Raw genomic sequence first — 18,250 nt, 5'->3', positions numbered from 1 at the left:
AGATCAAAAACCCATCTACTGTTCTGAATAGATATGTGGTGGAATTATAGAGCATTGTAAAGATTTATACTTTTCCCAAATTAAAATCTAATGACTCAGAACTGTAATGTAGCCACATTTTAAGTTGCTTTTTAAAAATTTCAGGGCATAAAGACTATAACTATGTCTAGATGGCAAGACAACTAGCTGGCAAGCAGAAAAAACCTCAGCTAATCAAGTAGCTGCTTGCATTATATCACCAAAAAATCTAATTTCTTGAAATGACTAATTTTTTCAATAAGTTAACAGGATGATATGCGCATTTGATAGGTTTGTCCCCATCCTTAAATATTCTCAGAATACTGTCTATCCTCACCTCACTGTATAATGAAAACTACTTGATGGCATTATTTCATTTTTTTCTTTGTATTTTCAGGACCTGATAGTCTGTTCATAGATGCTTAATAAATGTTTATTGAATTGAATTAAGCTGGTTATATGACTGAAGAGGTGGTTTTCTTGGGATTCAATACCTGGGAACAATGGGGAGTACTGTTTATAGAATTCCACCGCCCTTTGAGGGGTTCTCTTAACTCTACTAATTCATTAATGATTGTTTCAAGCTCTTTTTGTAAACAGACTAGTAATAGGTTGTATTGTTATAAATATGTAGCAAGAAATCCTTTCTGATTTTTCATAGTCAGATTTGACAGATTTCATAGAATTACTTTTCTTCTTTGTTCTCCCAGCCCAATCACATAGTAAGGATTTTTTTAAAGGACCAAAATGCATGGCTATACACAAATGCATCATACATACCATTGCTGTAGTTATAATAGACCCATTGTCCACTTTTGGGCTTTGGAAGTGACACTGGTGTCTCTTCTGCAGGAAAATTGTAGAATCGGCATTCTACAAATAGGCGTTGTATAGTGTCATCCATGGCTATTCGGGAATTGTTGAGGCTTAGCGCTATAATCTCAATCCGAATTTTTTCCGATGGCTGTTTTAAAAAGAAAAAAGGAAAATAAAAACCACTTTATTCTGCTTTTAGTGTCAATTTTAAACAAACATGAAGGGCAATAGGTTTCCTTTTTTTTTTGCAACACACCGTACACTATTTTACAGTAACACATGATAGATTATTCAAGACAGAAAGAGAGAATGAGATTCCAATGCCCCAGGGTTTGAAGTTAACAGTGTCATGGCAATAGTTTCCTGATTTACATTTCAGGCTATAAATACCTCACTAGTAGTCCATCAGGAATGAAGATTATGAGATCTTCATCTGCGTCTAGTTTCTTGAATCACAAGCATTAGTTGCCCATATTTCAAACAAAATAATGAATCACTGTTTATGATGGTGCATTTATCCAATTTGCAGTATTTGAGAAAGTTTCACTAATTCACATATCAAAGCTCTCCAATTGGATTAATATCACACTATTCAAAGGCCTGTTGAGGACTTCAGAATAATTTTAAACACTTATAAAAACTATATTTTTCTATCTTATATTTTGGATCAATCTACTTAACACCATATTAAGAGCAAAAGAACATTTCATTGCATTTAATATCCGTAAATTTATCTGAAATTCATTTCTATTCTTCTTATGCTTTAAAAGAAAACCCTTAAATTGGGGGTCATTGTACATTATTATACCCCAAACAGAGGTCTGTTACTATTTCTTTACTTTTGTAAGTTCAAACTTTATGAATAACCATGGTCTTCTAATTAAGTTGTGCATGATATGAACATGATTAGTGTCACAAATCTTTCCATAAGAATCATTTCAAAGAATAGAATTCATCTAAAATTAGGTTAAGCAGTAAAAATGTCAAGAGAGCTGAGATTAATAAAAAGAATGGAGCCTTCCACAGTTATGAGATGTCAAAATTTCTTTACAACCTGTAAGGTGTTTTCTGCATCATCTAAATTATATCACCTTAATAATTAGACACCTGCAAACAAGATATATTTAAGAAGATCAGATTTTAGGAGTTAAATCCAAATCAGTGAACAAATCCATTGGCATGATTACTTAGTTATTTTAAAGCATATTTTATAATTAATCAAATTGAAAACCCTACGCATTTTATTGTAAAAATATTCTCCATAAAGAACAATTTCCATTGCTGTCAAGCCCCTTCAATATTTGATGAAGTAATTTTGCCCCCTCCTTTCAAAAGACATTTTCTTTTATTATGTATTCTAAGACACTTTAACTAAAAACCCAAATCTGAATATTTCAATAAGGTTGTTTTATTATTCAGTAGATTCATGGAAATTTTACTAGGATGACAGAAAAAATTCCACACCATTCTGTCTCCACTAATACAGGTACAAGGCTGCAGCTGGCAATATTACTAGGATTAGCATAGTATGATGAAATATTTAAAGGAAATTTTTTTTCTAAAACCTAATAAATCAAATGACTGCCAAATGTCATTAAAGTGATGGTCTTTGACTTGAATATGCTTTTCATATTCAAATTTGAAAAGAAAGAGATGAAAGCCTGGAAAGGTTACTCGGTTTCAACTAATAACCTCAAGCACTCTCCATTCACATGCATAAAAAATGAAATTGGCTCTATTGTCTAATCTCACTTCAGAAACAACTCATCTCTTCTTGCAGGAGGCTTGGGTAGCAAAAGAAATATTTTAAATGATATTCTTCTTCTTTTTTTTTTTTTGCAAAATGTTTTGTGGTTGTCAAAACTATTTCCCATTTACATAGTTTATACATACAACTCCAAAGTAGTACAGTGCATAATTGTCTTCTACATTACTTAAAAATTCACTTGACAAACTTGGCATTGCCATAAAAATAGCACAGTAAAAAGTATTAACATTGTTGCATAAACAGACTATTGGGAAAACAACTATAAAGAGGCAAAAAAGAATAACATATATATATTTCTAGGTTGTGAAGAGAAGGATTTATCAAATTGCTGAAGCAAAAGAAGACAAACGTATTATTAAATAGCAGGGGAAATCAAGTGTGTTTAAATGCATGGTTTATTAATAATATATTAACTATAGAGGTAATATATTTATGAAAAATCACAATATATTAAGAACTGAATTAGGCCTTTAAATAAGGCAGTACAATTTTTAAAATCCTAATGCTATGCAACCAGGCACCTAAATATTTGCATTTTTCCCTCTTCCAGTTTTCTTGTATATTAAAAAAAAACCTTGATTTTTAAGTGGCTCTGTCTTTTTCATATTGTAATTTAGGATATAAAGATTTCTTTGATCATTGCAACAACTGGTAATTTCTAACACTGAAAAACTGTAGCTTTAGACAATTCACTTAACATTTAAAGAATAACATTCATGATATTTGGGATAGTCTTTATTCCAGGTGCTTTTGCCTAGGAATATTTAGGAGCCATATTTCCTTGTTTTTATTTAAAATTGTGCATGTATATGTGTATATATGTGCATGTGGAGAAAGTACTGCTTTGGGGGCAGGTTGTTACTTTTTGTCTTAGTTCTGCCATGGGCTAGTTGTATGATCTTAAATAAGACACTCAACTTCTCAAATCTTTATTTATTCTTTATTATATGATATTATATAAGATGATCTCTAAAAATCTCATCCAGTTTTAAAATGCTGATTCTATGATTTACCATCAAATGATACAAAGAGCGACAAGTTTATGATTTCAATAATTTATCAGATAAAGTTAACAAAAGACAAGTGATATAGATAATGTAAAAATATTGAGCACAGAGAAAATTAAACTAAAAGAATATTTCTGATAAAAACAGAGATGGCAAAAGAATTTAAAAACACATTCTGGATGATATATGCACTCAACTTTCACTTTCTATGACAATTCTAAATGCTTTATAAATCAAGAAATTTAGGTATCCTAAATTACGAGGTAATTTAACAAACCAGATTTTTACTTCAGATTACTGGTAGGAGAAATATATACATCTAGGCCTCTGGTGATTGATGTAATGCCTTATAAGGGTTGGCAGTGTTAGTATATGCAGATGGATTGATTCACCATGTCGACTAGGGATCACCATAATAAAAAGTCAGCACATGCAGAGCCTTGTGGAGGCAGGTGCTATCCCCATAGAGCACAACTATCTTTCTGATACCAGTTGTCAGCAGTAAGAAGAAAGATAAAATTGCTAGCTATAGCCTTCTAGTTCTTGAGCAATCATAATTCATATTTGATAACACATTTTTCAACAACATATGCATAGACTGCTATCCAAAATGTTTGGTTTGACATATGGGAAAGTGCCACTGAATTTTTCATTTGGTTTCAACAATAATGGTAACCAAATGGAAACTTTAATATTATATTTCTAAAGGGATAGTGCCAGGATTGTGATATTACGAATAAAAGGGCTGTCCAGGCAAGAAAACACCAGTCTAATAATGACTCCTTCTCCGTACTTGATAGTCACTGAAAAGTTAAGTGACTTGGTCGAGGTGACACAGCAGTATGTCAAAGAGAAGACTTGAACTCAGAAAATCATGTTTTTGAGGCTGGCTCTCAATTCATGACATTGTGCTGCTTCTATTTTTAAAATTGTATTTAATTTCACTTCTTGAAGAGCAGACTTGAATAGTACACTAAAACAATGCTTTACTTAGGGAAAAGTACTTATTTTGAGGCTACTGTATCCATAACTTTGTGCTAGAAATCGGAATTTAAAAGAAAGGAGAAAATAAAATCTTTGCTTTCTAGAAGTTCAGATTCTAATAGGGGAAAAAAAAGAGTGAGTAGTTGACTCTAGTACAAATTCTCTTTGTATAGCTCTATGCAAATAGAAGCATTAATGAATGCTAATTGATGACCATGCTGATGTCAACTTTTCCCTATCTCTCCACTCCAGGCTGGGGATAGAACGAATCTAACTAAATAGAATACCCTCCTCTCCCTAACCCTCATCATTGAATCTTCTTGTCTTTGTAGCCAGTATTTTATCTTTATAATTACACATTTTGGTTTAAAAAGGTCTTTACTTCAAGTTCTTGGGGGAAATAAATGTAAACAGAGAGACAGTTGTCTATTATATATACATTAATCAGCAAAATATTTATTGAGTAGCATTACTAGAACGGAAGGCTTAAGGGAGAAACAACAATTAGTAAAACACTTTTATATTTAGCCTTGTCTTCCAAAAGCAAATTATTAGTTTAATTTATATCTCTTTCTTGACTAAGGTTACACTGGTGTATGAAAGTATTTGTATACTTTAGAAGTATGAGCCAGCAGCAACAAATGTATTTGTTATGTACTGATGGCCCAATTTAAATATGCAATTATTTGTCAATATAGCCATGTATATCAATATAAAGACAATCTTCAACCTATTAACTGATATTCCAAAAGTTCCTTCTAAGTTGGTTTTTGGAAACGTTGGCTATATTTTCCCATTGTGTCCACAGAAACAATGATATAAATGATTAGGTTTTCCCACAAAATCCTATTTTTAATGTGCCAGAAATACTAAAACAAATAGCACTGAGTATTTCATCACATGCAATAAATGTTTCAGATAGAGAATACATTGAAGATTCTCCAATGAGGAAAACTAGGAATATATCTCCTACAGATGCTCATATTCTTCATTATCTGCTAGGCAGTAGAAACACTAGATTCAAGTTAGGGGAGGGTTCCTATGCTCTGAAGCAGGTTCTCCTGGCCAGGGCGGGATATGGGAAGGTAGTGCAAGTTAGGGGAGATCATAGGGACCAGAGCTTCCTGCCAGTATGAATCACTATGGAAACTTCTAGGTTCCAGGCTGGTCTCATTGGCTCCCTTTCTTTTCTCCTGAGGGTACCAGGGAGGATCACATACACTCATCTCTATTTTTATTGCCACCACCAATTAATGACTTTAAACAAGTCCTACTGAAGGGCAGAATCCAGTTTTCTATATGCCCTTTGCTTCCCTTGACTGTTCACTTTTGTTCCTGAAGCATATGCCACACTCTGACATTTTCCAAGTATTTATTTTATTAAAATAATAAGGAAAAAGATTTTTTCCCTATTCTGTCCCACCTGCTCTTTTTTTTCAGTTAGATATTTCACAGGAAAAGATAATGAACAGAAAACATGCATGACAGTCATGGGTACTGGTATACAAAAGACTGAAGGAAGGTTCATCTAAATTTTAGAAAAAAATCCAGTTTCCCTAGTTATCCTGGGTATTTCTTTTCAGGGGGCAGGATGGAGTATGGTGGGAAGAACAAGTTGGGATCTCTTGTGGGAGAAGGGCATGGGGATGAAATGGCTAGGAATATTGCCAAATCATTAATCATTTGATAAATGGTGCTTTAAATACAAGTCAAATACTTCTTGCACTCAAGTAGCCTACATTCTACTGCAGAGATCAGTGCAGAGACTAGGGATTTGCTTCCGGTCCTCTCCATCTCCTTTCTCAGGCCATTAAAAATTTGGCCACTGCTGATCCTACTCTAGATTAGCATGAGGAAAAGAAGTATAGCCAAGTGCTAGAGGGAGGAAGGCTCTATGATAGAGGAAAGACTATATGGTGGGAAAGGAAGGATAGGTATTTCTGTCTAGGACCCTTGCTATCAAAACCATTCTACTCCACAGACTACTCCAGATCACTAATGTTTCCTTTCCCTATAGCTTTCCTCTTCTGCTGGTTTTTTCCCTTAAAACTTTCGGCCAGCCTGGCTCATTTCACTGCTGGAGTTTTTCCCACAGGGTGTCACTGAGTTATCAGGTTACGAAGATTTCTTTCCCACATATAACTCAGAGGGGGCTAGAGACTTGTATCCCAAAGTGGTCTAGGGATTGACATAAAGGACTAAGACCCTGTTCATGGCTACTATGGCATTAGTTTAGCTATACTATAAGGTTAAAAATGCATTTTTGAGTTGGCCAAATTCTCAAGCTATCAATTATATTACTGCTTCATGGGAAAAAATTAATGAGACCCAAACAGTCAATTAAAAGAGGTCTTTAGAAAACATCTAATTTATAAGTTCAAGACACTAGGTTATCAATAATGTACAATAATGCCAGACAGATACATATCCAAAAAACAGAGAAAAGGCCATGAGAGATAGAAAAAAATTTTAAAAGTTCTTATGCCTGTGTTTCTATAATACCCCCAAAGTTAGGTATTAAATATTTTAATTGGTTTACTAGAGATATATGGTTTTATTCTGACCTAGATTCTATCTAGAGAAATGAATGAGGAAAAGGGCTTATTAACTCAAGGAAGTATCATAAGAAACAGTTAACATCTAAATCAAAGGCTCAGAATCTCAGAAATATAATCACAGGAACAGAAGAGATTGCTACAGGTAATCTAGCCAACCTTCATTTCTGTACACAGCAATTCATTTAAAGCATTCTGGTCAAGTAAATAATTTTCCTATGTTTAAATGTTTATTAAAGAGATTTCATAATCTCTCTCAGTAACACACTGAGGCAGTACAATAGTGGATAGAGTGCTAGCCTCAAAATAGGAAAGACCTGGGTTCAGGTCATACCTCTGACATCCCAGGTGTGACCCTAGGTAATCACTTAACTGTTCAGTGATCTAAGCAACTTTCTAAAATGCTAAGTTTTAGAGAAGATGCTGACATGCATTGTTCAGCAATTCAGAACTCCCTCCCATTTGGGAGCTCTGGAAACAATGAAATCACAGGTCTTGTCCTTATTATTACTATTGATATCTCAATAACCCATGATAATTCCTAATAGTTCTTGCTTGTTAGAAAGTGTTCATCATAGTAATAAGAATCTATTTTTCTTTCCTCAATTTGATCTTGTTTTTTCCTGCCCTGCATTCAGACATATTCAATCTACAATGCCCTTACTTAGCTCTTTAACTAGTCAGATGGCCAGTATCTCTCCCAGGATACTGAAGTTTGGAGAGTACAAATATTTAACATATAGCACTCTATAGGTAGAGTAAGAGGAAGTGAAAAGCCATAGTCTCAATGGGGCTTTCTTCTGGGATTTCCCTACCAGTTTCCCTTATCTGCTTAAAGAGGAGAGGAGAAAAGGAGGTTTGAGTTCTAGGTTCCCTCTTTCCTTTTGTCCCACAAATAAATTCTGATCTTATCCCAGGTTATCCTCTCCCTGGGATCCTTTCTAGGTGGGCCTCCTTCTCTCTTCTCCTCTCCATGCCTACCTTTAGCAAAGGTGAATAATTTTAAGGCTATCTCTTCACCTATGATGTATAGGAAGAAACTTCACCAAACTTCACCTTTCTCAAAGTAAATAAAAAACAAGGGGCTTCAAATCCTGAGGGTTAAATTGGATTAGGTAGTTTCTTAAGGTTCTTTCCAACTCTGAGAATGCATTCCCCAGTCACTATAACTAAATCTCCCTTTTAATCATCTGAATTTGTCTTAAATACTTTTTTTATTATTTACACATAATGAATTACAAAGTTGTTTTGAGAGTACATTTCATGCTACTTTCTCCAGTCATATTTTGTGCTGCTTCTCACAGATAAAAAAAGATAGTTATGGCTCTGGATATTGGATTACAAATTCCATTAGTTTTAAATGTGCTGGGTTTTTTATGTCTTTTTCTCAAAAAATGATCTTGAGTCCCATTGTGCTTTCTTTAGAAGACCATATCTGAGAGCTTTTGTGTCAAAAAAATTCATCGTTCTTTGGAGAACCTAGTGATAGATCTCTTCACATTTAGCGAGGCTGGTCCTCAGATGATAGCTATTTAATCATTATGAGGCCTATACTTAGAGTCTTTCTAGCTTGATAGGACCAGTCAGAAGGCTCACTTAAACTTCAAGAACCCAAGGTCAACTTTCCTTCAAAATGAGGTGCATTCATGACACCCAAATGGTATTATTACCAAGAGAGGGAGTAAAAATAGTGCACAGGTTAAGAATAATAGTGTGGCTATGAGTAGGATAATATACTCTACTTCAATCAGGCATGGTAGCTCAGGTGTTGGTCAACAAACAGAAGCCTGGGGACATTTTTTTTTTAAACCTTAACTTCTGTGTATTGGCTCCTAGGTGGAAGAGTGGTAAGGGTGGGCAATGGAGGTCAAGTGACTTGCCCAGGGTCACACAGCTGGGCAGTGTCTGAGGCCAGATTTGAACCTAGGACCTCCTGTCTCTAGGCCTGACTCTCACTCCACTGAACTACCCAGCTGCCACAGGACATAAGTTTTAAAATTGGCAAGGTAACCCTAAATGGATCTGCCTCATAGCTGCCAGTTCCCTTTAGTATATTTTGAAATGCTTCCTGATTATTTACATTAAAATGCCAAATAGTTATCTGAAACATTAATACAGAATCTAATGACATGATTTTTAGAGTAAATTAGAAACTTTTCATAAAGGATAAATTAGTAGGAAAATTTCTAGTTTTAAGATATCACTGGACTCTCAAATCTCATCTAATATTCTGCATGCATGACAAAGGATGTAGCTCACCTGATGGGAGATAACATTTGACTTCCAAAATAACTTTAAAATTCTTAAGGAATGAATTTCAAAGAAACAAAATGGTTTGTGCATTATAGCTTTCAAAAACTATTTTACTGAATAGCAAAGCTGTAGCCATCTGGGAACGTTGGCTTATATTATTCAAGAATACCTAGTTTCCAAATGAAATTGTAATTTAGACAGATTGAATATGGCAGCTTTTACAAAACTGCTATTAGTACTAGCAAAGTGCACTTATCTATAATGAAGGGGGAAAAAGCTGTAAATATATACAGTAGAAAAGAAGATCCATTCTTTGCATTAGCCTCTTATTTCCCATTCCTGCCTTGTGGGAAACTGTGAGTTTGCAGCAATATATTTCATTGTGAAAATTCAAAGCTGTATTACTGAAATGATAAAGAAAAAATCAGGGATAAGACATAATAGGAGAAGAGGATTGTTAATTTCTTTTTTTAATGCCATAGCAAATGCAAATTTGCCGTTTTGATGTCTATTTTGAGGACCTGAAACAAGGCTTTTAATCAATGTATTATACATCAAATTGATACTGTTAACTTCTGATTATTCAAATTTATAAAATATTCATAGAGAACTGTCCAAAGTTTTACATTTCCCAGATTTTTTTCCCCATTAATTATCATGCCTAGAAGCTTTTTCGTAAAAGCAGCAGCCATCAGGCTGACTGAACCTGACAAGCTAGCAAGGCCCAATTACACTGGCACTCTGTGGCACTTTGATGTAGTGGAAACGAAAAGAGATAGGGGCAAATTGTATAGCACATTATGTTAATGACTTGATTTAATCCAGCCACTAAACTTTATGTAGCCTGTTAAAAAAGATGCTAACACTAATTACACCACTTTGGAAAGGAAAGGAGGGGACAAGCATTTCATACTGACAAAGTGAAGCTCATAAATGTTGTAAATGAAATGAAACAAAATGAAGTAATCTATGATTAATTATACATCACAGACACGAAGAAAAGAGAAAGAAGTGAGTAGTACCGCTAAGTACTACAAAATCTGTTGGATTCCTTTCTACAATCAACATATCTAAGAAATAACCATGGGCTGTCTGATTCTGCAACATGAAAAAAGGAAGAGCAAGATGTTAAATGGCTTAAGCAGTGCGCCATGAAATTCATATACACAGGATAACTGGCATAACTGATATTTATCTTAGAGATAAGTGAAACATTTTTTTTTATTAATGTAAGCTCCTGGTTAGAACTTGATGCTTTTAAATCAACCACACTTGAAGATTCATAAATTTACTTCTCATCCAGCACAGACTGTAAAGTAAAACTGATTTACAAATTCTGAGCAAACCAATGTGAGGTTGCTGCTGATTAGGAATTAAGAGATGTGAGTTCTAGCTACACTACTTACCACTTAATAGTTGTGTGATTCTAAACAAAGTCCTTAACCTCTGTTTCCTTATTTCTCAATTGAAAGAATTGAAAGAACCAATGGTTCTTTCCAGCCCTAACATCCTTTGAGTCCATGATTTTATCCCCAACTCTAATTTTGTAACTTTCTGTGATGTTCCTAATTATTGTAAGGTGTCATGAAATTTCAAAAGATAATTAATTTAAAATAATACATATTAATATTTTAAAAATAGCAGAAGGGGATGGGTTGGGGAGGGAATCAAGTCTAATGAGAGGGAATTACTGTAAAAAGTTGTAGATTAAAAATCTGAACTAGCCCATGTTACTTGTAAGAGAACAAAAGAACCAAACCAGAAATTCTTCTATCTTAAACTTTCTCTGACTTTACTTGCCAATCTCTCCTAATCTAATAGCTCTTTCCCTGCTTTCTGGAAACATACTCAACACTCCTTCATTCTTAAAAAAATCCTTCACTTAACCCTTAATAACTCCTAAAACTACCATCTTCTATCTTATCTTCTTTTCTCAGAAAATTCTCCCTCAGTTAATAACTTTTTAGAATCTGGTTTCTGATTTCAATGTTCAAATAAAATTGTTCTGTTCAATGTTGTTTTCAGGGGGGAGAGTGGGGACCTAAATTCAGTGGTCTCTCAGTCCTCATACTTTTAACCTCTGTAGTATTTAATACTATTACCCACCCCTCCCTCTTGGAAAATCTGTTTTTTTGTGATACTGTTTCTTTTGTGGTTTTCTTCCTGGCTGGTTCTCTTCCATTTTCTAATCCTGAGTGTCCACCAATCTTCTTTCTTGGATTCTCTTTCTCTTCTTTCTACTTTCCCTCTCTCAGCAGTTGTCAAGGACTCAATTTTGCTTCTATGCAGATTACTCTCAGAGCTATAGCTCTCACCTTAATTTTTCTTAGCTCCAGTCCCATATTAACAACAATTTATTGGACATTTCAAACTAGACATCTGAAACTCAGGAAAAAACAATTCAAACTCAATATATCAAAGATATAGTTCATTAACTTTTTTCAAACTGGTCTGTTCTTCCCAAATTCCTTATTTCTGCTGAGGGAATCATCTTCCTTTCAGGGACCGATAATTACAATCTTGGAATCAGCTTGGACTCTACTGTTCCTCATCCTCCATAACTAATCAGCTACCAAACCTTACTGACCACTACCTCAACAAGAACTCTTATACTCTTTCCCTTCTTTCTACTTATATAACTGCCAACTTAGTTCAGGCACTTATCATTTCTTGTCTGGACTATTGTAAAAGCTTCCTAATAGCTCTGTCTGCTTCCAGTTTCTCCCCTCTCTACTCCATCTTCCAGAAAATTTTCAAAGGGATATTAAAGCATAAGTTTTATCATATCATTCTCCTACTCAAGAAGCAACTTTATTTGGTACTTAAACTCTTTCACAATCCAGCTTCAATCTACCTTGCCACCTCACTATACACTGTTTTCCTTCATGCACTCCATGTAGTAGCTAAACTGCTCATCTTGCTGTTCCCCAATCAAGACATCTCATTTCCCATTTTGATGCTTTTACACAGGTAGTCCTCTATGTCTAGAAAACACTCTCCTAACCTTTACCTTTTAGTATCCCAAGCTTCCCACAAGGCTCAACTCAGATGTTACCTCTACATAAGGTAGATTTCCCCAGTTAGTAGTGTTCTCACGTGAAGTTATTCTTTATTTACTTTATATATTTTGCAATCACTTATACATGTTTATGCTGTTGCCCCTGGTGGAATACATTTCTTTGGAGTAAGGATTGTTTTTGCATTTAAATCCACAGCACCAGCACAGTGCATAGAGTAGGTGCTTAATAAAAACTTTTTGGATAAACAACTTACCCTATTAAAATAATTTGTAAAATATATGTGCTTACAACTTGTACAGTACCACAATGTTTTTTTTTCATGAAAAATGATCTCTGAATCCATTTTAGACTGTTCCAATTTAAAGGATGCTACTACCTTTGTTTCTAAACATAATTCTGTTCCACCTCTTAAAATAATGAGTCTACATTACACTGCTAGTAGAATTTCTATAAGTATATATTGTGTCGAGGGGATGAATATCATTCGGGAATAAAAATTGCTTAATGCAGGTGGTTGCATTGGATAACATTGCACATACTATCCTTATACTGTGTCTGAGTCCACTTTAGCTTGCTCTGGCCAGTGAAGGAAATGACATTTTACAGTGGAAATCAAAGGGTCAAAGGTGTACTAGGAGGAAGCAGAGGTGATTTCACTTGAGACTTAATAAGAAAAAATCCCAGATTACTTTGATGGAAAAATTATGTTAAAAAAATAATTTTAAGGGGAGTTCTTTCACAAAACTTTTAGTGTTCTTGAAGCTTAATTAAAGCAAAAGTTTTTATTCAGAACTTTAAAAATGAAATGTAGAATGTCATTGAGATGTCTGAGATGGAACAAATATGAAGTTACCTCATTCCCAATTGGAACTAAGATATCATACTTAAAAATTTTCTGATAGAATGAAAATTATTTTTAAACAATAAATGAAATATTCAGAAATACAACTATCTTTTGTAGGATTCCATAAATTCTATAAACGATCTATAACAGTGATGGCAAATCTTTTAGAGACAAGAGTGCCAGCCCCCCACCCCAGACTGTGTGCAGTACTATTAAGTGTCAAGCACACTCTGTCCTGCCTTTTACCCTACACAGGGGAGGGAGGAAGCTCCCACTAGGCTGCTGGAAGGAGGGGCAGGTAAAGTGAGGAATGTTTTCAGTGAGTCTAGAGAGGGGGAGGGGAGTGGCCAGAGCCCTTCACTCCCCTCTAGCTCTGCTGCCTGTGAGCCATGCACCTTACCCACTGTGTGCTCTCATTGGCTGCTGGGCAGAGAAGCGGGGAATGTGAAAAAATTTCATCAGGCAAGGTGGAGAGCGGGAGGGAAACAGCTCCACCCGAGTCTCTCTGCCTTTCTAATAATGAACTTGGGGGGGGGAGGGGTGTCACGTGCCCACAGAGAGCCCTCTGTGTGCCATCTTTGGCACCAATGCCATAGGTTCGCCATTACTGATCTAGAACTTGAATGGTTGAGTTATTCCAGTGATTGAAGTATATTGATTCTTTAGACTGGCACTCAAAAGTATACTACAATATACTTTTGTAATCTTTCATCTTGATGCTCCAATCAATCAATAAGAATTTATTTTGTGCTTTTTATTTGTAAGGCATTGTGTCTAGCTTTGGAGATACAAAGACAGATAAAATAGTCGCAGTCCTCAAGGAGCTTATATTCTAAAGGAGTAGACAAAATATGAATAATTAGGTACATAAAAATAAAAACTGTGGATGGAAGATTGTAAAGAATTTTTCATATACTTTATCTCTTTGGAATCTCACATCAACCTTTTATGTTAGATTATAGGTATTATTGTCCCCATTTAGTAGGTCAAAAAATCAAAGCTCAAGAAAAGTTATGTGACTTGTCTGTGGTCACAAAGTTAGAAAATGTCAAAACCAGTAAATGAGTTTTCAGTAATCCCAGTTCAGCACTCAATTTACTCTGACACATTGTCTTTCGAGGATTCTCTGAGGAGAATAAAGGGGTTCTAGTTCATGGCATATGAGGATCACTGTTTCAAACATTTAGTGTAATTCATTGATGTCCCAAAAAAGTGAATTTTCACTTTAGATCTATGTTCATCCCACTGTGTTACATCATATATCCTCTAATGTCCCACTTAAATCAGATCTCTTTCAAGAAGCATTTCATAGTTTCTCTAGTGGCTGGTAATCTCTGCCTCTTCTGAATTCACAACACTTGTCTGTACACTTGATATATAATTATATATTGTCATTATATTGTCATTGTTATTGCTCAGTTGTTTATTCATGTCCCGCTCTACACGACCATTCTGTTAGACTTTTTTCCATAGGGTTTTCTTGGCAAAGATACTTGAGTGGCTTGCCATTTTCCTTCTTGAAGGTGTCCTTAATTTACAGATGAGGAATTGAGGCAGAGGTTAAGTGACTTGTCCTCTGTCACACAGCTAGTAAGTATCTGAAATGGAATTTTAACTTGGATCTTCTTGGCTCCAAGCCTGGTAATTGAACTATATAGCTACCTCAATTATATATTATGTAGTGCTATTTTATCGCTAATTGTCATATACTGTTTTTAAAATTCTAATATTTGCATATGGGTTATGGTTTATTTCTCTAGGGATATTAGAAAGCTCTACATAAGGATAACAAACACATTTTACAGTTCTTTGTATTCCTAATAGGTCTAGTACAAAATTTGTAGGATGACTTATATTAAGATGTTTGAAAATTATAAAATGCTTTATATAGAAGCAAATCATTAGTGATTATATCTGTTTCTTTTATGTCCATTAGAGTTATATTCTAACATTTGTGTGAGTGTACTCTTATATTTCTTGAGGCATATCCTTAATTTTCTTAGATGGCTATTATGTTTTTCCAGAAAATGTTCTTTGATGCATAGAATAGACAAAAAGGCAATAAAAGGATTTCTTTTAAAAATATTATGTGAGGGGCAGCTGGGTAGCTCAGTAGATTGAGAGTCAGGCCTAGAGACAGGAGGTCCTAGGTTCAAATCCGGCCTCAGACACTTCCCAGCTGTGTGTCCCTGGGCAAGTCACTCGACCCCCATTGCCCACCCTTACCACTCTTCCACCTAGGAGCCAATACACAGAAATTAAGGGTTTAAAAAAATAAAAATATTATGTGGTATAAGTATAGGAGTAAGAGCATAGAAATATAAATTCTAGTCCAATCCAATTTATTGTTTAATTCTGGGTAAGTCACATAATTTCTGATAGTCACAAGTTTTTTCATGTGTAAAAAGAAAAAGCTGAATTAGATGATCTTCTCGGTTCTAATTCTATGCTTTTATGTCATTAGATTTGATTACTCATGTACTTTTTTTTAAACCTTACCTTCTGTCTTAGAATCAATACTATATATTGGTTCCAAGGCAGAAGAGAAGAGAGAAGACAATGGGGGTTATGTGACTTGCCCAGGGTCATACCGCTAGAAAGTATCTGAGGCCAGATTTGAACCTAGGACCCCATCTCTAGGCCTGGGTCTCAATCCATTGAGCCACCCAGCTGCCTCCTACTCATATACTTATAAAATTGATTAGACATCAAAATTCAGTGAAAAGCCTACTGAAATATCAGTAATTCACAAAATTGACCTGAATGTTAGTTAATACTAAAATATTAGAAGAGAATCAGGTTAGGTACTTTTCACGGTTTTGGTATGTGTGTAGTTCTTAATCAAAGAAGGTAAAGAAATGAACATAAAATATAACAGAAATAATGTAATCACATGAAATCGTAAAGCTTTTATAAAACTGTTGATTCAGCAATAAAATTTTTTTTATCAACTTTCTTTGCTAAGAACCTGATATCCAGCATATTAGAATTAATACCAATATACAAAGTCAAGAGCCTGGATTCTAATGTTTATGTGGTCAAAGTCTATGAACAAATAATTCTCAAAAGAATTGATAACTATTAACAAACATGTTAAAGACGGCTCTGTATCATTAATAATAAGAGAAATGCAAATCCAAACAATTTTGTGGCTTTGCTTCATATCCAGGAAATTGGCAAGGATGACAAAAGGACAGGAACAGTCAGTATTGAAGGGGATATGGAAAGACAGATATAATAATATATTCCTGGTGGAGATGTGAATTGGTCCAACCATTTTGGAAAGTAATTTGGAATTATACTTAAAAAGTGGCTAAAATATCTGTAGGCTGTGAGGTAACCATCTTGTTACTGGTTATTTATCTCAATTCAGTTAAGACAAAAATAAAAGTTTTACATACACAAAAATATACCTATACTTTTTGTGATAGCAAAGAATTTGAAACAAAGTACATGTCCAACAACTTAGGAAGGGCTAAACAAATTATGGTACATTCATGTAATGAAAGACTATAGAAAATAATGAATGTGAAGAATTCAGAGATGCATAGGAAGATTTATCTGAACTGATACAGAAAGAAGAAAACAGAGGGAGGAAAAATATTCACAATGACTATTATGATAAAAATGGAAATATAAAAATGAGGGGAATGTAATATAATATGTAATATAATGTAAAATATAACAACAAAACTTGGCCGTGAAGAAGAGATGAGAAAACAAACCCCATTTCATTTTTTGCAGAGTTGAGGAGCATTACATCTGCTATCTCAGATTCAGATCATTTGTTGGTTTTGCTAAGCTGTTTTTTCCACTTAAAAAAAAACAGCACTATTTTATAAGGGATGCCTTTCTATGGAGAGGCAAATGGGGGATTTATTTGGAAATGAAGGTGATATAAATACAAAAGACATCAATAAATGTTTAAGTTTCAGCTTTAGGACTAAAAGTAAATCCTTATATGAGGAAGATAACTGTTCCAATAAAGTTCCTATAAAATATCCACAGTCTTGTAGAATTAGAAGGAATCTCAGCATTGAATTTCATTTTTCAAATGCCATTTTGAAATTGGAGATATGTTCCAGGAGGATTCAGGGATTGAGAGAATCCTCTATTTGATTTAATATTAGAATTTCAAATTTTCAACACTGATAAAGCAGTTAATTCAACATTAATTGAATTCTATAACTGTAAGTCTTCAGGCTACACATGCAAAATTCATAGAAATTCATAGGCACTTAGAACAAGAAAAGACCTTAGAGATCCAATATGTTCCAAAGCCCTTATTTTATAGGTAAGGTAACTTTGCATCTTTGAAGTAACTTAATTAAAGTGACATGGCCAATTAGTAGCAGAGCTGGGACCAAAACATCATGTCCCTGATTGCTAGTAAAGTGCTCTTTCTGCTATGCCCTGCTTCTTCATAAGGACATTCTAAAAGTTTCTTGAGTTTATTATATTATATTAATATTTTAAATCAATATTAAAATAAGTATGTGGGAGACATAAAAGTAAAGAAAAGTGCTGGAATACTTACAAATGGAAAGTGAGACTCGAGCATGGAATTACTTTATAGTAGAATTGGGTTTCTACTCCAAGAAAACAAATAAGTAGAAACATATTATGGATTTTTGTATCACAAGATACCTCATGGCATTACAGAAAGGCTCTTTTAGATGGCAAAATTCCTCGACATTCAAAATATGACTGTTTACATATTCTAGTCTTACTTTTCAGTAATATATCTACTAGAAAAAACAAGGTGCTATTATAAGTAAGATTGAATAATTTTAAAGAAGTAATGCTTCTGCAAAGATCTGATAACCACGAAGAGTTCACTAGCAGAAATATTTAAATGTAATTCACAGAAGAAAGCTACTAAAATGTAAAATGTAATATTGTTATGTTATAATCATTACAGAAGTATTTTAAATATAAATATGGCAATAAATTAATAACTGGTTTTCAAATGATGGAGAGAAGAG

The 18,250-nt window shown here is 34.2% G+C and overlaps 1 protein-coding gene across 1 annotated transcript in view; it reads right to left on the bottom strand.

The window, feature by feature from the left end:
• The window catches only part of RPGRIP1L (RPGRIP1 like), a 123,274-nt gene that overhangs the window by 23,104 nt on the left and 81,920 nt on the right, over positions 1 to 18,250 (bottom strand). The window contains exon 24 of the mRNA XM_044664143.1: positions 799 to 982. Within this exon, the coding sequence (XP_044520078.1) occupies positions 799 to 982 (184 nt within the window). The remainder of the gene's footprint in view (positions 1 to 798; positions 983 to 18,250) is intronic.

The sequence above is a fragment of the Gracilinanus agilis genome, chromosome 2, assembly GCF_016433145.1.
Source record: "Gracilinanus agilis isolate LMUSP501 chromosome 2, AgileGrace, whole genome shotgun sequence".
Taxonomy (NCBI): Eukaryota; Metazoa; Chordata; class Mammalia; order Didelphimorphia; family Didelphidae; genus Gracilinanus; species Gracilinanus agilis.
Note: the sequence above shows the minus strand (reverse complement) of the source record. Positions and strands in the feature narration are given on the sequence as shown.